The 23,542-nt window shown below is 34.0% G+C and overlaps 2 protein-coding genes, 1 long non-coding RNA gene and 2 pseudogenes across 6 annotated transcripts; 3 read left to right on the top strand and 2 right to left on the bottom strand.

Moving 5' to 3' along the window:
- Nucleotides 1-1,488: 1,488 nt before the first annotated feature.
- LOC132066772 (F-box/FBD/LRR-repeat protein At1g13570-like) lies at nucleotides 1,489-3,419 on the bottom strand. The gene is made up of 3 exons (XM_059459985.1): nucleotides 2,325-3,419; nucleotides 2,076-2,234; nucleotides 1,489-1,968 (listed from the first exon to the last, which is right to left on the bottom strand). The coding sequence occupies exons 1-3, from the start codon at nucleotides 3,231-3,233 to the stop codon at nucleotides 1,675-1,677; spliced, it is 1,362 nt and encodes a 453-aa protein (XP_059315968.1). The 5' UTR covers nucleotides 3,234-3,419; the 3' UTR covers nucleotides 1,489-1,674.
- A 5,163-nt stretch (nucleotides 3,420-8,582) lies between these two features.
- Nucleotides 8,583-12,671, top strand: LOC132067766 (F-box/FBD/LRR-repeat protein At1g13570-like). 4 transcript variants are annotated; one of them, XM_059461083.1, is made up of 6 exons: nucleotides 8,584-8,747; nucleotides 8,875-8,931; nucleotides 9,243-10,098; nucleotides 11,211-11,372; nucleotides 11,470-11,755; nucleotides 12,639-12,671. In XM_059461083.1, the coding sequence occupies exons 3-5, from the start codon at nucleotides 9,271-9,273 to the stop codon at nucleotides 11,752-11,754; spliced, it is 1,275 nt and encodes a 424-aa protein (XP_059317066.1). In that variant the 5' UTR covers nucleotides 8,584-8,747; nucleotides 8,875-8,931; nucleotides 9,243-9,270; the 3' UTR covers nucleotide 11,755; nucleotides 12,639-12,671. The 4 variants fall into 4 exon arrangements, with proteins under 4 accessions (XP_059317065.1, XP_059317066.1, XP_059317067.1 ...); XM_059461082.1 differs by lacking the exon at nucleotides 12,639-12,671 and having other exon boundaries at nucleotides 8,583-8,747; nucleotides 11,470-11,913; XM_059461084.1 differs by lacking the exon at nucleotides 12,639-12,671 and having other exon boundaries at nucleotides 8,589-8,747; nucleotides 9,862-10,098; nucleotides 11,470-11,913.
- On the top strand, nucleotides 12,664-14,471 carry LOC132067767 (uncharacterized). The gene is made up of 3 exons (XR_009417227.1): nucleotides 12,664-12,741; nucleotides 12,894-13,001; nucleotides 14,052-14,471. It is a non-coding gene; the product is annotated as an uncharacterized LOC132067767 (long non-coding RNA).
- A 32-nt stretch (nucleotides 14,472-14,503) lies between these two features.
- Nucleotides 14,504-16,500, bottom strand: LOC132066205 (protein SUPPRESSOR OF GENE SILENCING 3-like; annotated as a pseudogene).
- Nucleotides 16,501-16,526: 26 nt separating this feature from the next.
- On the top strand, nucleotides 16,527-19,786 carry LOC132066204 (protein SUPPRESSOR OF GENE SILENCING 3-like; annotated as a pseudogene).
- Nucleotides 19,787-23,542: the final 3,756 nt, after the last annotated feature.

Raw genomic sequence — 23,542 nt, 5'->3', positions numbered from 1 at the left:
TTTGGATACTTTGTGTAATTTAATACCCCCTAACTGTACCCGAAGTTCCAGCGATTCACCTTTCCTTTTCGGGGGTCTATTAGCCCCCTAATTTTTTTTAAAACAAAATAAATACCACCCTAAGCGCTGACATGATAAGGGCAGTGTATTTCACTATCTTTGGGAGAGTGAGAAGCATAAAATTTGATTAACTTATACAAGTGTCATTTTTTAATTGGGTACTTCACATTTAATTACACCTAATTAAGTATAACTAAAGCTTAAAGTTTTTTTTTTTTTAAAAAAAAAATCTTTTTTCAAAAGTTCTTGTTAACGCCGGAGAATCTCCATCCATTGTTTCCGACCATGGCAAATATGAGATTGAGAATAGATTTTGTCTCTGGAATTTCAAATTCCGGCAATGTGTTCTGAATCTCGCCGAAAAAATTGAGAACAATATTTTATAGATTTACGAAATTGGGGCTTCAAAACACATGGGCTTACATCAATGTTTCCATAGATGATCATGATGAAGAAGAAAAATAAAGGAAAAGACAAGAAAAGAGAAAAAAAATGAACGTAAAGGGTCAGCCATGGTTGGCTTGCACAAGAAAGAGAAGAAGAAAGGGGGGAAAATAGGAATTTTTTTTTTTTTTTTAAAAAAAAAAAAAAAAGAAAGAAAGAAAAAAAAAGGTGATAACCAGAGGAGAATTGGGATTTCTAGAACATGGGTTCACCACTAAAAAAAAAGGAAGGAAAAAAATGTATTAAGTGGGAATTGATTCCTAGTCCTCTAGGTAAATAACTCAACCTTCAACCAAGTGTACCAATTAGCCTCCTTGTAGCATGTATTCCAGCAGTTAATATTATATCAATTTTCAAAAATATATATATAAAATACCTAGTTTAACGGAGAGACCATGTGTCCACGTGACCCAAAAATACTACATAAAATCCCCCTGGTGATAACTATTCTGTTTTTAAAAAGTTTACAGGGGTAATAAGACCCCCAAAAAAGAAAGGTATGTCGCTGGAACTTCGAATATAGTTTAGGGGGTATTGATGTCTTATCCCTTCTTTTATTGAAACTTAGTTTCAATGAGTAAAAAAAAGTTTCAATGAGTATAAGTTACCTATGTTAGAATTAATTATAGATATCAATTGAAATGGAAAGTGAATTATTATAGAGAACTTGCAGATGCTCCTAGCATTTAGACGAAACACATAATTCCAAGCAATAACTGCAAAGTCCTATTTGAGTGTTGGACTGATGCAACACTTAACATGTATGTAGCTTCCAAATCCAAAAAAATAAGGGCTAATCTAGTGCAACTATACATTTTGTTCCTAGTGTTAGATTAACAACCAGGCAACAATAGTGTAACAAGAACATAAGGAGGAGGACTCCTTTGTACAATGAAATATACTCCTATAAATTAAGTAAATGTAAGAGAGTAATACTTTCTTTTCCAGAAGAAAGTGTTACCAAAAAAACCAACGTACAAAATTAGCACCAACAAGTCTGTCCATAAGGAATTGGTAACTCTCTGCAATCAGTTTTTCTTTGCAGCAACCTTAAATTTGAACAAAATGTTGAAATCAATCATTTACTAGAACAATAACATCTGCATTTGTCACCACACGAACAAATAGTATCTGATCTGACTAAATAATGTCAGTTCCCTGAAAATAATATTATGACACTTTATGAGAAAAATCTATGCTCACTGCTGATGGTACCCGTAACCGGAGCAACCTCCGAGCAATTCCCAATGCTTCTATAGGTTCAAGTTGTGGAGCATCCACGATGCTCATTGTCGCAAGTGAAGGCGAGCTAAAGAGAAGGAACCGGATAAACTCAAACTCGGGAACGAAACTTGAGATATTCGTTAACTTGACCAGATGAAGTTTGCCAAGGGGAAACTTTGTGCAGTTTAGGAGTTTTAGATAACCTGAGACTTGCTCTTGGTTTAGCTCGACCGTAGAAGCCTACATGGAAACATAACAGAAACCTAACAAGTGCTTACTCATTTCCTTTTTTTTTTTTTTTTTTTTTTTTTTTGAAACCATAAATTAGATGGAACGTTACGACTTACCTCAATATGAAGTTCGTGCAAATTCGAAGCACTTCTAATCAAGCAGACAACAGCAGAGATCTCATCAAAGTTCATAAAGTTTACACCTTTGAGTTCAATAATCTTTAGAGAGTCTAGCGATGTCGATAGAATAGGCGGAACTGGAGGTTCAGCCAGGAGCTGAAAAAAATGATATGCGAAAACACATTTTCATTAGATTAAATAAAATGAAAATAGAGAAATGTATAAGTAAGTTCAGTAGGTACTAACCTGTAGAAACCTTCCATTTAGACGAAGCATTTCAACTCTAGACAAGCCATCCACAATGTTAACCAAACCAAATTTTGGATTGCCTTCCAGGCCTATTACAACTTTGTCCAGCGTAACAGAAACGTCAGTCAAGTTAGGAGCGTTTTCTAAGGAGATTGATTTGAAATCATCATCGACCTTGATGAACAACCGCTGGAGTTTAGAACCACTTATATTAAAATAATGAACACCAGAACACCCGTGCAACACTAGCCTTTGAAGAACAGGACAGCTGGAGAGAAAACTTTCAAAACAGTCGTTTACAAAATGAACACCAAAAAGCTCTAATTGGTCAAGATATAGGAAGCCTTTAAACTCTGGTTGTGGAGGCGAAAAATGAAAATTACGAAGCTTCAAATATGTCAAGTCCAGACAAGAAAAGAAATACGGAGGTAACTTATGACCCACAGTTTGCTTCTTGTATCCTAAGGCTAATTTCTTGATATTTTTCTGAGATAATTTTCGAATCCATTTGTTAATATTAGGAACCCTTGTTGATTTGAAATTAGGAACACATACTTTAAATTTCTCTATTCGACCAGGATGAAACATAAGAAACCTGGTGACAATTTCGTCCAATTGGTACTTGAGCTCGCGCTCAAGTTCATGTAATATACAAATTTTCTTCTGGGCAGCGGCAAAGTTTAGAAGTTCTTTGCAGAATTGGTCATCAAAAACCAACTCGGGAATGGTTGAGTAGTACAACGTCCACTTCTTTGACAGAACACTCGTTCTTACAGCTTCACGTATAGGCATTTTCCCTAAAATGCAATCTATTACATTCCTTGGCAAGTCACTGATTATATCTTCACCAGCAATTGATTTCTCGCTTGAGTCTGATTCATTTATTTTGACACGTTTTGGAGACATATCTTCCTATGAATGAGAACAAAATACACCAACGTAATCAGCTCTATTTTTTCACATATGAAAGAAATACAAAAGAAAAACAGGGAATAAAAATACAATAGATACCAAATAAAACAGCATGATCAACAAAAAGTTTCATGCATTCTCTAAGACATAAAGAGACTATTATGTCTCAAATAGGGGGGAAAAAAAAGCAACATAAAAAAGGGCAAAAGGAAAGCATGACACCAAGGGTGTGTTTGGTGCGAGAGAAACTATTTTCTGGAAACAAGTTGTTTTCTTACTTATTTTATGTTGTTTGGCAAGTACCAAAATATTGATTATATTACAATTTTGTCTACTTCTACCGAGGAAGTCATTTTCCTGAAACATTTTTAGGTACATTTTGACCAACCAAATATGGAAAAATTGAAAAACAGTTTCAGAAATAGTTTCCATCGTACCAAACAATTGGGTCTTATTGGCAGAAACGAATCAATTTAGATAGTCCTTTGTGGCTGCAGTGGCGACTAGATCAACGCGTTATTGCTTCAAGAGAAACTCCCATCGAAGTTCACTATGAATCTTTAGGTACTTTTTATGAAAGAAGCGAGGCTGAGATGGTTCGGACATGTGAAGAGGAGGGACGAGGATGCGCCAATGAGGAGGTGTGAGAGGTTGGCTATAGTAGGAGTTAGGAGAGGTAGAGGTAGGCCGAAGAAGAACTGGGGGAGGTGATTAGACAGGACATGGCACAACTCTAGTTGATTGAGGACATGACCTTGGTAGGGAGGTCGAGGATTAAGGTAGGGGGTTAGTAGGTACCAGAGTGTTGTCGTGATTGTAATCGTATGTTTTAGATAGTTGCGTGGTTTCTTTTCGCTACTGTATATTGATATATGTTACTACATTTGTTTTGCGCATTTGTTGTTTTGTTGTCTCTTTTCCTTTCCTACATTCCAGCTTCGGTTACATTTCTTTGGAGCCGAGGGTCTATCAGAAACAGCCTCTCAATCCCCAAAAAGGTCGAGGTAAGGGCTGCGTACATCATATCTCCTCCTGCATCCACTGTGGATTTACACCTGTCCGTTGTTGTTGTATCTAATAGTAAGAAGTCTAAAAAAATAATTCCTTTTTATATACATTCGAACATGCCCTAAGTGGCAAATACTTATGACAGTACTCCTATACTTTAGGTAACATCAAAAAATTCTATTTATTCCTCGTAAAACTATCCAATATGAATAAACCGCCGTATGATCCTGTGAAGTAATATAAAAGCAAGTACTCCTTAAGCAATATTGAACAGAAAATTTCTATATTAAAAACTATTTAATTGGGAATTTCACTTTGATATTCATTACAAGTCTGGCAAAAATCGTCTTGTAAATTCGAAAAAAAAAGAAACAAGAAATTTTATACTTAAATTTTTTGGTTGGAAGACTAATTAGAAAGAAAATAAAAGTTGAAAAAGGGTTTTCGAAGTTGCAGTAGTGTTTGGACATGCAAGTAACTTTAATAAAAAGAATAGAAGTTTTGTGAATGGAAAAAAAAAAAATCACTTGGAAAACTGGTCTTCTTGAAACTCATCTTCAATTTTTTTTTTTCTCACAAAATATGTCCAACGATATAACCAAAAGCTGTTTTGGAAAAAGGAAAAAATCCATATCCAAACGGGTCCTAAGAAATATATGAGTTCTGAGTAAAAAAAAAAAAAAAAAAAATCTTTCAATTCCAAAGTCAATTATTCTCATCAAAATTAAAATCACCAAACAAAACAAAAACAAAAATAACAACAGAAGCAAAAACCCAAAGAAATTTATAGCTTATCTAGAAAAATTTAACTGTAAGGGGTCGTTTGGTTGGAAACAAGTTATTCTAGGATAACTTATCCTGGATTAGTTATCCCGGATTAGTTATTCCACCCTCCCACGGGGATAAAATAACACTACAATCCCGGATAACTAATTCCGAGATTAGTTATATTGTGATTTTATCCCAACGAAACGTGGGATAAACTCATCTCAAAATAATCCTGAGATTATTTATCCTTATCCCTTATACCAAATGAGCTCTAAGTTATATAGGGTGACGTAAAAAAATGCACAACATATATTGAAGAAAGAAAAATACATAAGTAAAAAAAAAAACTTACAAAAATAAAAATAAAAACTTACAAAATAGTTATAGAGAAGCAAGGGAGCGGCAGAGCAGTGCACTGTTGCTAAGAGTTATATGATTCTAAAATTTTGGCCTTTGAGCATAATAACTCTAAATTATATAAACTTGTTAGCTAATATTTAGGACTTTTGGTCCCTCATTTATGGCTAAGTTCGAATTTTAGTCCCTGTGATATGAGACTCAACATATTTAATCTTTAATTAATTAAAATGTGTATTTTTTATTTTATTTTTTTTTTCTGCAGGAAATATGTTATATTTAGATTATTGTTAGAAGTACGTTACCCTCAAATATGGAGTAACAACACAAATTTAACATAAGTACATAAGACATGAGTAATAAATGGTGAAGTGGTTAATATTTTAGAAAATTTGTGAATATTCACGAGGAAAGAAATCAAAAGTGCACATTTCAAATAATTGAATGTTAAATGTATTTACTTAAATCATAATTTATCAATAACTAAGAGACCAAAAGTGCTATTAACCCTATAATAATGAAATATAATTGAAAAAATTCATTTTCATAAAGAAAGAAAAATCCATTCATGCATATAAGCTACTTTAATCTATGTTGCTCAGACTATTTAAAAATGTCAACGGATGCATGTAGGAATTTCCAAAAGTAGCATATTTTTGGAGAATCAAGACAAGCACCGCATCAAAAGTGAAAAGCGCACAATTTAGACTTTAATTACATCCTCGCAACAATTAAATAATGATACGATGACGAAAAAATAACTTAATAAGAAAATTAAAATACAATATAAATGAGATAAACTCTCTAAGATCTCTTTTAAACCTGCCTTTCATTCTTTATTTAGAAAGACTTTTATTTTATTTTTTTTAATGGCAAGGGAACCGGCAGCCGCTACTCTTTGGGTGTGCATAGGATAAACACCGTTCCTGTGTAATAGCTCCCCAAACCACACATGAGAGATAGCTCGCATTAGACAAAGCCCCGTGGGACGAGCTCGACTTTTAGTATTGTTTTTGGTATCTCAATAATTAAGTGAATAGCGATTTCCCGCGCGAAAGCAAATTAATCAGGGCCAAAGCGAATGGCGAGTGAGATAAAAAAAATAACATAAAAATTACGTTGTATATTAAAAAAGTCATGTACTCTTTTCTATCTCATTCCCCCATTGATTTTTAGGAAAACAAACTGAAATAACCCCCAAAAACAAAATAATTACCCGCCCCAATGCCCCTTCTAAACTAATTATTCGTTGTATTCCCTGGCCCAAAACTATTTACCCCCGTGCCCCCCTCGCCCAAACCCCTTCCCCCATGATATCGTTGCAGTATATTTATATATCATGGAGGACAGAGAGAACGAGTGAAGTAGTCTATGATACCGTCTCAGTATATTTATATACCATGATGGCACCATGGTCCTGAGGAGTGTCTCATTGAAGGATTGAAGCAGTCCTCCATGATACCATCATAATATATGTATATAAGACGATAGTATCATAGAGGTGCTTTTTTTTTTCCAGAAAAGTGCGTCATTTTAAATAAATGAACATGATCATTCATTATACTGTCTCAGTATATTTATATACCATGATGGTATCATAGAGAACTAACAAAAGGACTGAAGCATCTTCTGTGATATCATCTCAGTATATTGATATGCCATGATGGTATCATCGAGGACTAAGAGAAGGACTGGAGCATATTGCATGATACCATCTCAATATATTTATATAACATGTTGGTATCATAACTGGGGGCATCTCGGGTAAATACTTTTAACTTTTTCTTGGGGGTACAAAAGCAATGGAGGTATGGGCGAGTAATTTTTTTGGTTTGAGGGGGCATACGTGATCTTTTATGGGAAAACTACGTATATATACATGTTAAGGAGAAATATTTACGAAACGTAACGATAGTTTTCCTTATTTACAAAACATAACGATATATTACAAGAATTTTCATGTTTTTTTTTCCAAAATATATATATATTTTATAAAAAAATATTTAAAAAATAATTTTTATATATTTTTTTAAATATTAATTTTTTTTATTTTTTTTTGCCTAAAAAATCCTTCCATTTAATATGGATTGTATGGTGTATGTGTGACAAAATTTTTAATAAACAAAATTTGAGCAAAACTTTAAGCATTTTATGAAAATTGTTGTGGAAGGAATGAGAAACAATTAGGCAGAAAGATATACGCATTTCATACCATTCTCATGCATAAATTTTAATAATGTTTACAATTATAACAAACCCTAATTATTATAACCTTTTTACCTTAATTCACATTTCATACAAAAAATTTGAGCAATTATTCTCTCTTGAATGTTCTCTCAAAGTTATATTTTATGCAGTTGTATTAATTTTACTCAACATGAACTTTATACTAAAAATCAAATTTTAAGACATGATACAAATTTCTATCTTTTCTCTCTCTCTACATATACACATTTCATACATTTTCATTTTTGAGCAAACTTTTTATTATGTTAACACCATTTTCATATGTTTTGAGCAAAAAAAAAAAAAATTAATTTTTAAAAAAAAAAAAAAAAAATTAAAAAATATATTTTTTAAAAAATAAAAAAATATTTTTAAAAAAAATGATTTTAAAAAATAAAAATTTCTAAAAATATATATATATTTTTTTTAAATCTTCCTAGTTTGTTGTTTGTGTTATATTTTGACTTAAAACTATGTGTTTGAATATATATGTTAAAGACATCTATAATATAATTGGATGGTTAAGAAATATTTAAGACCCATTTAACCTAAAATCCTTCCATTTAATATCTCTTTCTCCGTCACTTTTATGCAATGAGTTTCCTCACATTGTCTTTCTAAGTCAAATTTATGGTTCCCTCTCTCTCTACATAATTTCTTTCTTTTATTATGTTAAACCATTTTCTTATGTCTTCCAATAATATTTCTCTGAGAAAATTTGTAAATTTCTTTGAGTTTTTATCTTCCTAGTTTGTTGTTTGTGTGACTTTTGTGTTTGAAAGGACATGATAATATATTAGTAAGTTTTTGTTGTTAATTGTCAATAAATTTCTTATGGGAAAACTTATAGAAATGCTGTTCAATAAAGAAAAAATTAATTAAGCCAAGTTTTTTGTACAACTTCGTCCTAGTTACTGCCTCTGTCCCAAAGATACTTGGGCTCCCCCCCTCTCCTTTTTAGGTATCTATTTTCAGTTATTGAATGGAAAATGAGAGTTTTGAGTAATAAAGCTACTAAGCTGATCTTGTGTTTGAACTATGGGCCGAATATCCTCAGGTTCAAATTCTAGCGGAGGCTAAAACATGGGGTGTTCTTTTTTATCTTTGTGAACAGAATTACCCGATACCTGTATTGGCGGGAGATAGCAGGTACCTTGTGCAACTAGTATTTCCCTATTATTATTTTTTCTTTCGATCTTGTTTTCTGTAAACGTGAGTTTCTAAAGCTTGAAGGAGAGCATTGGCGTAACTGGTAAATTTGGTGCCATGTGACCAGGAGATCAGGGGTTCGAGCCGTGGAAGCCATGGAAACAGTCTCTTGCTGAAATGCAAGGTAAGCCTGCGTACAATAGACTCTTATGGTCCAGCCCTTCCCTGGACCCCGCGCAGAGCGGGAGCTTAGTGCACCGGACTGCCCTTTTTTTGAGTTTCTAAAGCTTAGTATGAGCAAACGAAATAAATTTGTTGTTTTTCTTTTCCCTTTTGAATAATAAATCTTAATAATCTAGGAGATTGTATGTGTGTACTGTGTTATTGCTAGCAGTCTTTTCTTTTCCTTCTTTCAGTTGTAGCATGTTGAGGTTACTTTTCTGTCCTAATTAATTTGGACATTCCTTGCTTCATATTCTTGTTTACTTTCTGCAGATTTTTCTTGGAGATTTATTGTTTCTCAATGTCTACTAGGGGTGAAAAGCGTGATTGTCAAACTGCACCTCTAGATATACTTTGTAGCCTTCCCGAGAACGTAATAGATGATATCCTTATGCGTTTGCCTTTACGAGATGCTATGCAGACAAGCATCTTATCAAAAAAATGGAGGTATAATTGGTGCAGACTTCCAGAATTGACGCTTGATTTAACAAATTTGATATCAACGAAGGACTCAATACCCCCTATGTTCAAATTTACTAACATTATCTACCACCTTTTGACCCTACATACCGGACCAATTACTAAGTTTGACCTCTCCTTTAGTTCTAATTTGATGCCTTGTCCTACCATTGACAACTTGATATATTTTCTCTCTAGAAATGGCATTCAACATCTTGTTCTTAAACTTTCTAGCAGGGGTGACCCTTACAAATTACCTACTTCACTTTTCACATGTTTTCAATTGAGGCGTCTGACTCTCCAATACTGTTCAATAATTCCTCCACCGGCCTTCAAAGGATTCGATCAGTTAATTAGCCTGGAATTACGTCGCGCCACAATTACATCCAAATTTCTTGAAAGTTTAATCTCTCATTGTGTGTTACTCGAGCAGTTGGTGCTGGACATCTCAGATTTAAGTGGCGTCGTTGAAATTAATGCTCCCAGGCTGAGATGCTTCAAATTCGCAGGTGAAATAAGTTCCATCTATTTAAAGTATATCCCTCTTGTGACAGAACTTTCACTTGCGGATATGGAATGTTATGAGGGGCCACGAATATGTGATATTGCCAAGTTTTTTGAGTCTTTTCCTGCTCTCGAGCATCTCAGGTTGAATCACGGTATTTTGATGGTAAATCTCCTCTCAACACTTACTTTTTAGGGAAAAGACATAAAAAAAAAACCCTGAACTTGTCCCGTATTTGCTCACACACTTATTCTTTGCAAGGGTCCTATGACCCCTCTGAACTATGTTGAAGTAGAATATATACGTCCTCAAGCGCTGATGTGGCGAAGAGAGTGTATTTCACTCTTTGTGGGAGAGTGAGAAGCCAAAGAATATGTGTTTTCCTATTTTTCTAATTGGTCTTTTCCTTCTTCTTTTTTCTTTTTTTTGATTTCTCTCTCATCACCTTTCTTGTCCTTCAAAATCAAACCAGAATGCTATCTTTATTTTTTTTGCCTTTCCAGTTTCTTTTGCTCCATTAATTGTGCTTTCTTCTCGCTTTGTATTGTGTTACAGTCTCCAATTACTGTTTACTCACATGAATAAATCTCTTTACTGTCCAAGAAAGAGATGCTCTTTACTCTTCCTTAAATTCATAATACACCTCATAACAAGAAGAGGTCAATGTTAAAATAATATATATCGTACACTTTTTTTAACAAATATATACAAAATATTTCTCCATATAACATAGCTCTTTGACTCCATAAAATGCTACTGTTTAAAATTATTGAGGAAAAAAATTATAATTTCTAAGTTTCTATTACCCCATATAACATAGCCTTCAAGAAGTTTTCTGCTAATTTAATTTTAGAAAAAAGGAATGAAAAAAGATAACAAATTTAATAATCAAAAATAAGAAATAAGGGAGAGCTAAGGCGGAAGAAGCCATGGCAGATCTACTCTGCAGGCGGAAGTAGAGAGCTTGAAGAAAAGAATGAAAAAGAAAAGGAAAAAGGAAAAGAATAACAAAACAATAAAAAATAATGAATATACATGTGCCAACACCTGGTTAGTGCGTGTACATCACCACTTTAGCAGATTTGGGTGTAACTAATTTTAAGGGGTATATATTTCACTTTAATATCGTTCAGTGACCCCCGCAAAGAATAAGTGTGTAACAGCAAATACTGAAGAAGTTCAGGGAGGTTTTTATGCCTTTTCCCTACTTTTTATGCAAATTTTCATAGTAGATGTGATCTATTTTGGGCATTGAGTCATTTGTATTTTCTTGCTAGTACTTGGCTGCAGGAGGGGATCTTCCGATAAGGCTACCGTTTGATCTTAACTGCATCAAATGTCTTTGCCTAGCTGATTTTTATCTGGATGAATTGGATGTGGTCTCATGTGCTCTTTGCTTGATAAGAAGCTTCCCATTTTTACGGTATTTGGAAATCCAGGTTCTCCATCATTTGACTCTTTCCTTTTTCTTTTCTTATTTTCATACTTTTTATCCTCAAGTAAGTTGAGAGTTGGGGCTTTGGGAATCTTCCTTAGGTGGATGATTTAAATGATGATATTCCAGCACTAGAATGTCTTGAAGTGGAAGCTTTCTCAGATGCGACATTTAATAACCTCCGGGAAGTTCAGCTAACAAGTATTATAGGCTCAAAGCCTGAGATGCAGCTTATCAAGCTTCTATTAGCCAAGTCTCCTATGCTGGTGAGAATGCTAGTCGAGCCATATCTAGAAGTTGATGACGCTGACAAACTCAAAATCTCCGATGTGCTAAACTCGTTTCGGCGCGCATCCCCTGAAGTAGAAGTTGTTTATACTTGTTAAGGTGACTAGTTTGTCTCTTTATGAATTTCTTTTTACAATGGTAAGGAATTTTACATTTAATGCATGTTTTTGCTAATTTATGCAATGAGAATTCGACATGAATTATTATGTGGTTGCTTATTTCAAAGAGTTGCTCTGTGTTAATCCTCACCTTGGTCATATGCCTGTGGCAAACTTGGATTCTTTTCTTAAGAATTTTATGTCTGCAGCAGTGATATGAATTTTTCCTTTATTATTATTCACTATGGTTTTTAATATTTTGTTTCCTTAATCTCATTTTTCTGCTGGAGGTATTCTGTTTTTCGTGGCATGATGAATATTTTGTTCCACTTATTATTCACATGTGTATTATGTTTTTCAAAGTCGTATATTTTACTTTACTTTTATCAAATAAAGTAAGAAATACTTTTTTTTTTTATAAGGAGTAAGAGATACATGTCATTAAACTAAACTAAGTATTTTATTAATCATTTTATGCACAATGTAAATTAGCTTTCAGATCTTACTCTCGTCTAACCACAATGCACAACGGTCTCTAAACTGAGTGCTTCACATGCAGCCTACTCCAAAGCCATTAAATCAAAAGGAGAATTTAATTGCTGCGGCCAACAAATGATCAGCTAGTCACTATCATGTATCAAGGAATACATCCCCAAAAATCTATCTATCTTCTATATAGAATAGGAGAGGCAAAACAATATGGTGATGCCAAGTGTCATCACCACAAAATTTTAAATTTTAAATATAAAATTAAAAAAAAAACATAAAAAATAAAAACTGCCAATCCAGAAAAAACGAGATTAAAATAAAAATTAAAAATTGTAGTTACAACTTACAATTTTTTAGATGGTTACAACTTGATCCCCACTTTATCGTAATTGCAGGAGTTGATAAAAGATAGTAAATGCATTGCAGAATTCTTGCAGACTTCCAAAAGTGCTTTTGTCCTGATTGACAGATTTATATTCCTGTTCCTACATGGTTTTAGTAAGTACATTTTGCTGCATATCTGTAGCTTCTTGATTGATATTCCTAGATTGGTTTTTGCACATTAAAACATGAGTATGCATGCAAGTGCCTTCAAATTTTTCTAATTTCATGTCATTTACTAATTTACTAATATGAGATTCTTGTCACAGTCATCATAACATTTGGAGAGATGCTTATGTTCTCCAGAGAGCATATCAGTATTATCATCCTGAAACAAAGGGTTTGGACTTTGCTACAATGACCCTAGGATAATATGAGTAAGTATTAGCAATAATTCTTCATGACTTTTTCTTTATGAGATTCTTTTAATTCTTAATTTTTTGCTTTAAAATTATGAAACATGTACATATGATCCTATATTCTAGAAATCATTAATTGATTGCTTAAGTGGGAGATTTTGGTCACAAAGTTTCCAAAAGTGAGTTAGGACGAGAAAGATCCTACCTATCCTAGAAAGTGGCAAATTAAGGCTCCCAAATAAGTAGGTTAAATTTGAAGAAAAAATGGAAGAGCGAATCACAAAGTGGGAAATTGAATCCTTATAAATAAAGGTGAAAGGTAATCATTAAAATTTTCTAAGTAAATAGGTTGGTTGCTTAGTATAAGGTATGATTTTATTTTGAAAGTATCTAAATTTTGAAGAAAACTCCGGACTATCTATTTTCATGAATAAATGACAAAAACCTTTTTTGTCTAATTTAATTTCTAAACATAAATTATACATTATCACCAAATAGTATAACATATTAATTTTCATTTGTTGATTTTAAATTACAATGCTTTAAACTTTAATAAAATCATATGGAAAACGAGTTTGACAATTGAAAATTAACAGAGAATTGTACCGTGCATCGCGCAGTACAATTACTAGTTTTTAATTATAAAAGAAGTAATACCCCACCAGGATTAGGTCTGCATACACTCTATCCTCTCAGTCCCATATTGGGGGATTTCACTAGGTATGTTGTTGTTGTTGTTGTTGTTGTACAAAAGAAGTTATACTCCCTCCATCCCAATTTACATGACATTGACTGATTGGACATGAACATCAAGAGAAAAAAAAAAGACTTTTGAAACTTGTGCTTGAAACCAGCCAGAGATATTTGTGGCTAATCCACTAAGCATAAAATGAGACAACTTCTATTTGAGGTGGTGCACGCCAAAATCTTGACACAACAACGAGCGTTTGGATTGTTAACAAATTTTTTGGAATACAGTTAACAAATTTTTTGACTTCGATATATATATATATATATCTTCAGAAGTGGAGGGTGACTGACTTGGTACACTATGATTCTTTCTGTTAGGTTGACAACGGAACTGTTTAATTGCTTGTCAATGTCAGAAAACGAAGTGAGTGAAGCTCTAAATATGATTTGAACAGTGAAGTTAAGGAAATTCAAGGGGACAAGGACTGGAATGTACTTAATAAAAGCCATCCTTGTCCATTGTCCTAAACTTGCGAAGATGGTCATTGAACAGATCGAGGAAGGCATACTACATAAATAGGCCCTCAAACTTGGCCTCATTTTTTAAGTATGGAGTGAGCCTTTCTCTTGGTTGTGCATAAAGTCTTTAGCTGTTAGGCAGTATTTATAGTTTTCAAGTCTTCAGTAAGTACTTTTTTTAATGAAATCATACTGAAGCATTACTGGTAGAGGATAGATCAAATGTCCATTGCTCTCTCACAAAGGTAGCATACTTGTATCAAGTTGATCATAAACAATTTCGATGAGACTAAGTAATAATCGAGAAAGGAATTAGCAAAGATATCTTTGTAATTCTTCAATTACCACGAAAAGCCATACATTTAAGTGATCAAACATAAAGGTGACTGACAGGTTTCACAACTCGAAAACAAATAAAACTCCTGAAAATGTCTAAATAGCAACTCGAGTGCATCATTAGTTCAAGGCTATATTAATATTTTTTGGATATAGCTACTAGAATCGTTTCTTTAGCATCAGCATAACACATGTTCAAACTAGAATATAAAAGTTTGTGGAGCATCGCAACTTCAACAGAAGTAGTACTCTTACCTGCTCAGATTGCTTTGGGGAGTACTTCTCCACCAGCTTAGCCAGGTCGAGGTCAAATTTCTTCTCCAGTCCCATCGCCTCTTCCCAAGGTTTGCGTTTTCTCTCTTTATGAGCTCTTATCAAAATTTCCTTCTCTTCCACAAATGCTTTCATTTCTTTAACCGGGAGTTTAATAAATTTCTCAACTTTCTCTACCCTGACTCGATAATCCTCAACAGTTGAGGAAGCATTTGCAAAAAATTGTTTGAACATCTCACGTTGTTCCTATTGTAACTGCTCAAATTTGTCCTCCTCTTCAATCTTATCATCATAAATCATTTTGAACTGGTTCTTGAAAAATTGCTCTTGATACTCTATTTCTTCTTTGTTCTGTTCATAGTGCATCTTCGTTTTCAGTCTGATGATCTTGTTCTCTTCCACTGTCTGACGGTGCTTTTCATTCACCAGACTAAGAGTTTCTTCAAGAGCTTTAGCTTTCTTTTGGTTCTTAGCGGCTTGGTTCTTGAGCCATACAAGCAGTTCATTATCCTCCGGCATTTGGCTTGTTGGATTTCGAACAATTTCATTATGCGGTTTCATCTCTAACTTCAACCTTGATTTCCCATGTGAATGCCGGTTGAAGTTGTCCATGTCTCTTTTATCTGCCATGTAACCATAAAGCTTACGTATCCCCCCAGGATAAAAGCAAACTGGATTACATTTCCACGCGTCTCCATCTTCTCCTTCTTTAGAAAACTGCTCACTGAGATGTAGAGCCTCCATGTAATCCACGGCAATGGCCTCAAACGCCAATACACTGATGCCACGATGGCCTCCTGGACCATATGAATGTCAAACATTCTTGATAGCAGCAGAAGAGCTTAACTAGTCGCGCAGCTCCTGATTTCACATTCCAATCCACTTGTCATTATCATCTTTCTCAAAAGCCATGTTCAAGATAATCACCATTGGTGGCCACACTATTTTCTTATCTTTGGATTCGATGCCATCCCAACTTCTGTAAACCTCACCTGGAGGTACAACAGAAGTTCCCCTCTGATGCAGCTCCTCCTCCAAAAGTTGAGTGAGCTCTCTGTGTAATTTAATCCTTGATCCACCTTTCGCTTTTGTAATGGATTAATTATGTAGAATTAAAAAAGGAAGGTTTAATAAGATTTGTAAATCTAAAGCTAGCGTTTAGTCTACGCTACATTTTCATAACGGTAATATACAGATCAGAGGCAAAAAAGGAAAATAATATGTATAATAGAGTAGAAAGGATTCCCATAAAACGTTAGTCTTTTAATTGTTCTTTTCCTTTCATGACGCACAAATGATGTAAACTTTTAAAATTCCTCTTAATTTTCTCACTTTTTTAACTCCTATAAAAGTAACCTATTTTCACCTAATTAAAATTTATATTTTTGTTGAACAACCATATTGTTAAGAAATATTGTATTTTCATATATTCACTTTCCTATTTAGCATAAATATATGTGAACTCCATTATCTTTTCTTCAGAGTTTTACCAGATGTATTAGTTCACATCTTCCTAATTGATTTACTTCAAGAGACATTAGTGATTATAGTGTCATGAATACAACAGGGATAAGAACAACTTTGATTCAGCTTCAATCTTAAACAATGGTAACTGAAATAAGAAAATTTATACACTGTTGTAAAGTAAGGAGATGAGCAAGAACGATCCATAAAGCAAATACTCATAATGTATACCCATTCAGTCTCACTTTGGTTCACTTACAAATGAATCATCATGAACAATATCTAATTTGCAAATCGATAGGATTACTAGAAAAAGTAAAATGAAACAATGCAAAGACTGTGATGAATTTGCAGACTCAATATTACGTTTAAATATAAAATTAAGGCATAATACATAAATAGGCCCACACAATAACGAAAGTTGGATCAAGGATTAAATTACACGGAGAGCTCGCTAAACTTTTGGAGGAGGAGTTGCATCAGAGGGGAACTTCTGTTGTACCTCCAAGTGAGGTGTACGGAAGTTGGGATGGCATCGAATCCAAAGAAAAGGAAATAGTGTGGCCACCAATGGTGATTATCATGAACATGGCTTTTGAGAAAGATGATAATGAAAAGTGGATTGAAATGGGAAATCAAGAGCTGCGCGACTATTTCAGCTCTTTTCTGTTGTCAAGAATGTTCGACATTCATATGGTCCACGAGGCCATCGTGGCATCAGGGTATTGGTTTTTGAGGCCACTGCCATGGGATGCATGGAGGCTCTGCATTTCAGTGAGCAGTTTTCTAAAACAGGAAGAGATAGAGATGCGTGGGAAGGTAGTCCAGTTCACTTTTATCCGGGGAGGATACATAAGCTTTATAGTTAGATGGCAGAGAAAAGATACATGGACAACTTCAACCAGCATTTACATGGGAAATCAAGGATGAAGTTCGAGATGAAGTCGTATGATGAAATTGTTCAAAAACCAACAAGGCAGATGTCGTAGGATAATTAATTGCTCGTACGGTTCAAGAACCAAGCCGCTAAGACCCAAATGAAAGCTAAAGCTCTTGAAGAAACTCTTAGTGTCATGAATGAAAAGCACCATCAAACAATGGAAGAGAACAAAATCATTAGGCTTAAAATGAAGATGCACTATGAACATAACAAAGAAGAGATGGAGTATCAGGAGCAATTTTTCAAGAATCAGTTCAAAATGATTTACGATGCCTGGATTGCTGAGGAGGACAAATTTGAGCAGAAAGAACATCATGAGATGTTCAAACAATATTTTGCAAATGCTTCCTCAACTGTTGAGGATTATTGAGTCAGGGTAGAGAAAGTTGAGAAATTTATCAAACTCCAGGTTAAAGAAATGAAAGCATTTATGGAAGAGAAGGGAAGTGTAATAAGAGTTCATGAAGAAAGAAAACGCAAACTCTGGGAAGAGGTGATGGCGCTGAAGAAGAAATTGCCCTCGACCTGGGTAAGCCGATGGAGAAGTACTACCCAAAGCAATCTGAGCAGGTATAGAGTATTACTTCTGCTGAAGTTGCGATGCTCCACAAACTTTTATATTCTAGTTTGACCATGTGTTATGCTGATTCTAAAGTAATGATTCTAGTAGTTATATCCAAAAAATATTAATATGTGCCTTGAACTAATGATGCACTCGAGTTGCTATTCAGATATTTTTAGGAGTTTTATTTGTTTTCGGGTTGTGAAACCTGTCCGTCACCTTTATGTTTGATCACTTAAATGTATGGCTTTTCGTGGTAATTGAAGGATTCTGCAGTATATCTTTGCTAATTCCTTTCTGATTATTACTTAGTCTACTGAAATTGTTTATGATCAACTTGATACAAGTATGCAACTTTTGTGACAGAGCAATGGACATTTGATCTATCCTCTACCAGGAAAATTTCGGTATGATTTCATTAATAAAGTTCTTACTGAAGACTTGAAAACTATAAATACTGCCTAACGGCTGATCAAGCCTTTATGCACAACCAGGAGAAAGGTTCACTCCATCTTTTTGGATCTTGATAAGCTTAATATGTGTTTCTCCTCTTTTTCTCCGTTGGAAGATGTTAACTTATGAAGCAAAGGCTTTATCTTATTTTTCTGTACTCTTTTGTATGAGTTAGTTTTCTTGGGTATGTGCATACGTTCAGTAATTGGTATTGGGTTTTGGTGTAGCTATTGGTTACATAATAATTTTTTTCTTTTGGTATCTCACCCGGTGTCCGGTACCCAAAAAGGGGTCGACTAATCCGGATTCGTGCCGGAAGTCCCACCTTGGGGATAAAGTGTCTCCTATCAAAGATGACTCCATTTAGGGGTCAAACCCAAGGCCTCTGGCTTTAACATAATTATTTTGAAGTACACTTAGTAATGCTAAAGATGACATTATTTTTCAGTACATATTAAAATTTCTTGCTTGATGTCATCCATATTGTGGGAATAAAGCAGGTCAATAGTGGTGACACCGTGTGATCCTATAGTAGTACTATTCAAACAACGTCACAGCTTTAAATTTCTACTGAAGTTGTGATGCTCCACAAACATTTATATTCTGGTCAGACTGTGTGCTTTAATGATGTTAAAGAAACAATTTCCAGTAGTTATATCCCCAAAAAAAAAAAAATGCTTGAACTAATTGATCTATAACTAATGATGCATTCGAGGTGCTATCCAGACATATTTTCAGGGGTTTTATTTGTTTGTGGGTTGTGAAACCTGTCTGTTACCTTATCCTTCAAATTTGATTTATTTGGGGTGACGAGCTCACTTGTTGCAGTTATCCTGTGTTTGTGTGATCGGAGTTTGATCATTTCTGTTTAAGGACGGTTTGCTCTTTATTTTTATTTTTCTTTACTCCGTAACTTTGAGTCATTTCTCTACTTGGCTTTATGGACATGTTTTCTTATATTTGGATATCGATATGAAGTAAGAGATCAAGCAAATGGGTTGGCATGTTTCCTTGCTCAACTATTCTTTATCACCTCGTTATCCATCTTGCAGTGTTAAGACAGGGAGGCTTGGAGGTGTTAGAATTCATTTGAATCTAACCAGGACCAACAGTAGTTCATGTCAATCCTTTTGTTTATAAGCTCTTATTCCTTCTACTACTTCGTGTGCTGCAAGAAGCAAGTATTTGTCCATTCAATTTCACATGTTATAATAAATAAGCTACTAATCCTCTTGTTTCATTCTCATCTCTTGCTGGTAGTATAGGATTATGTTGCCTGCAAATATTTTTGTGCTAAGCAGAAATTATTTATCTTGGTGAGCTTTATATGTGCTATTGATCCTTTTTATCAGTTGCAAGTTGTCAGTAACATTTTGGTTATTTTATTCTCTGTTATGTTGTAGTTTGATATATACTAGTGCAAAATTATTAATCTTCCATTAGGCAGCATTGCTATGCAACTTCATTTTTAGTTTTTCAATGTGTTGGGTATGGTACTTATTTGATCAATCATATGGAGTTTATCCTTTTTTCATGCTACACAAATATTTATTTTCGGTTAAATGATCTTTTTCTTATATTCAACAAGGTATTCAAAGTCATTTGTATGAGTTTTTTGTCATTCCTCAACTAAACGCAAAACCTAAACTACATTCTTGTACTACCCTAGTGAACAAAGAACATTTATCAAATATCCTATAAGTTGTGAGCACCATCCTACTAACGGCTAGTTTGGATATAGCTTTTGTTGTCAAGTTGTTAACTCAGTTATTTCATGAAGGCATAACCATGTCTTTTTATCAAGTGCATCAATTTCATGTTTAAAACAAATATTGAGTCTGCAGATCTATCACAACTTAATTTATGGAGTCTCTGATTTGTTTGTTTTCCGTTTTATCCAAGATACTAGAGGGTGATCCGGTTTAATGACCTCTTTTTAAGTCTTCATTGGGAAAAAAAGGATCCCAATGAAGGGATAACTTTTTAGGTGGATGACTCTTCTATTACATTAAAGAGCAAAAAAAATATTAAATATCTAATTTTCTTTTGTTATTGTTTTGAATAAAATCGACAGGTGGATCAACCTCCTTTGGATGATTATCAACCTATTGTCTATAATCAGCCATCTTTATTGGTCATTTATCGACCTCCTTCGTAGTTGATTATTAGCCTATCGACAATACTCAACCACCTTCTTGGTTGATTATCAACCTATTGTCAATAACCAACCCTCCTTTTTATTGTATTATAAACCACCGTTATAATACACCCAATCCATTCAAATTTGATCCTATTATATAATGGTAACAGAAAGAATTCATCTGTGTGAATGGCTAAGTAGTAGGGCCACATATGTCGACAACAACTTCCTCCTTGGTCCATCAAGTCATTATAAACATCAATATATAAGAACTAAAAAGGGAACAAAAATAAAGGTCTTTTAATTAATTGATCTCATAGGGGGCATATACATGATACACCAAATCCTCTGGGGATACCATTTGTTTTTGATCTAAAATCGCATACTCATTTGTCTAAGATTATCATTTAATATCTACAAATTATTAACGTTAATCACCCTTGATAATTAAAAGTAAAATATTGAACCCCACAAATTTCAAATCCTTGTAACAACAATTTCTTGTTCACTCGTGCATATTACAAAGCTAGCGATCAAAATTTGTGATATTATATTGACCAATATATGTTTGCTTGCCATTCATGTGGTAAGTTAACCAATGTGTTAGTCTGTATACTTTCTTCTTGGTTTTTTTGCAAGAAGAAGCTATAACTATCCTTGTTTATGAACTATTGACGCCAAATATTGGAAGCTCTTTCTTGCTTTGCTTTGAAATTACTGGAATTATCAAGATCTTTTCAGCATTTGTGATTGAAAATAGAAAACACGATTAATCGGGATTTCACCAAAAATCCTGACAATCACCGTAACTTGTTGATAGAGATTTTAATAACACGTTTTTGCTTCAAAACTAATCCAAGTGGACACTCTTTTTTAACCAAGAATTAAAGACTAAGTGGACACTCTCTTTGAACTTGAAGGATACTCAGCAAATAATAGTGCAAGCACATTTAGTTTATGATTTTCGATGTACCTCATAAGAATCATCAAGTTAATTGATCCTAGTCCAAATCTGCTAGTTGAGCTCAAACATTCATCTAGCAGATCATATATAGACGAGTGCAATATTTATTATAAAGCATATACATACATTTCACTCAAATTAATCCGCTCCAAAGGTCATTTGGCGCATCACTTGTTGTGTTATCTCCAATATTTCTATCTCAATGTAAAATACAGGACCAGACTCAACCTGTTTGCCTTTTTCCCTATTAGACCAATTACAATCCTGACTTAAGGCCAGTCTTTCATACTTCCCTTCCTCCATTGGTATATATCCACTACTGATTGAATATTTCCCATTCTGTGCAAATTTACCTCTGATGGAGCATATTTTTTTCCAGTGCCAACAACAGTCGATTGAGGAGAGTAGTGCCACCAAGGTCTTCCTTTTAGGTAGATATGACTAATTAGTCCACTTAACTCACATATTGTCTGTTTTTTGAGCAATATTTCATACATATTTTGACACAGCTGCTTCATTCCATATTATACAGTAAGTAGTTCCCAGTCCTCCCACCCTCTTGGGTCTGCAAACCAAGGAGTTCTGTTAGTAACTTCAATTCCTAACCATCCCAGAGAAAGTTTCTACAAAATTGTAGTAATTCTCTTTAGGACCAATATATAGGTGTGAATATGCAGCAAACTGAGCTTATCAGTTGCATTCTTCCTGCATAGGATAAATTCCTAGAGCTTCGGGATGAAATTGGTACCTCAAGCTGGTACGTGCGATCTTTTTTGGTACCCTGTGAGTTCACAAAAATATGCTATATTGTGACGCATTTTCAACCTTTTGGGCTTTGCGTCATCCTAATTTTTTTTAAAAAAATTCTTCCTAGTTATTTGCTTCAGAAGCAGGTGAAGTGGTAGCAAGGCTTCCCTTTAATCTCGAATCCGTCAAACAGGTTTACATAAATGCTGATCTGTATGACTTGTCTGAGGTATCATGTGTTCTTTGCTTGATAAGAAGCTTCCCATATTTACAAGGTATGGAAATTCAGGTATTCTTCTCTCTCTTTCTTGTTGGCTTTTTATTTTGATACTACTTAAATCATCAAAAGGTTCAGAGAATTAAGTATTGTTAATTTTTCTTAGGAGGCTTATTGTAAAAATGATAGCAGATCATCGATATCATCGAGTGGAACTTGCCTTAGATATGACGACCAATCATCTCAGGGAAATTAAGCTTACACTTACTAGTGGCTCAATCATTGAGATGCAGCTTGCCAAGCTTCTGTTATTCGAGTGTTATTTGAGTCATGTGCAGTTAAAGAATCTCAACAGTCAAAAAACTCGGTAGATAGTTTATGAATAAATTTAAACCTTAGTCGAAAACAAGTCATAAATATTTGTGTGACAATAAACTAATACTCTCATTATAAAGGTAAAATATTCAGTTTAAAGTTAGATCCTTTCTTCATTTTGGACAAATGAAAAAGAAAAGTATATTAAAAATTGGGATGGAGGTACATTTCTACTGTACATATTAAATCTTGACACCCGTATTGAAATTTCTGACTTATAGGTACATTTCTACTGTACATATTTCATTAAATCTTGAACATTCTTAACAAAAAATTTGACTTCGCCACTAAGTACAATTCTATGTATATATGTATCTTCAGAAGTGGAGGCTGACTGATTTGGTACAGTATGATTCTTTCTGTTAGGTTGATGAGATACAACGGAACTGTTTGATTACTTGTCGAAGACAGAAAACAAGTGCGTGAAGCTCTGAATATGATTCGAACAGTGAAGTTAAGAAAATTCAAGGGGACAAGGACTGAAATGTACTTAATAAAAGTCATCGTTGCAAGTTCTCTTAAACTTGCGAGGATAGTCATTGAACAGATCAAAGAAAGTACCTTTCGAAGGAGTTGATAAGCTATCATCAAGCATACCCCAATGCAGAAATCAAGTACACTTAGACTGACTCAAGTGACTATTACGACTTATTGATTAACTGAATTGATTTTATATTTTTAAGCTTAATATTGAATTTGCAAATTCATCAGTCTTTGCGTTGTTTCATTTTACTCTTTCTTGTAATCCTATCGATTTGTCAAATTATATATATTGTTCATGATCATTCTTTTGTAGTTGAACAAAAGTGAGACTGGATGGGCATACATTCTGAGTATTTGCTTTGGGGATCAGTCTTGCAAATCTCCTTACTTTACAGC

The sequence above is a fragment of the Lycium ferocissimum genome, chromosome 8, assembly GCF_029784015.1.
Source record: "Lycium ferocissimum isolate CSIRO_LF1 chromosome 8, AGI_CSIRO_Lferr_CH_V1, whole genome shotgun sequence".
NCBI classification, from domain to species: Eukaryota; Viridiplantae; Streptophyta; class Magnoliopsida; order Solanales; family Solanaceae; genus Lycium; species Lycium ferocissimum.
This window is presented reverse-complemented; position numbering and strand designations above follow the sequence as displayed.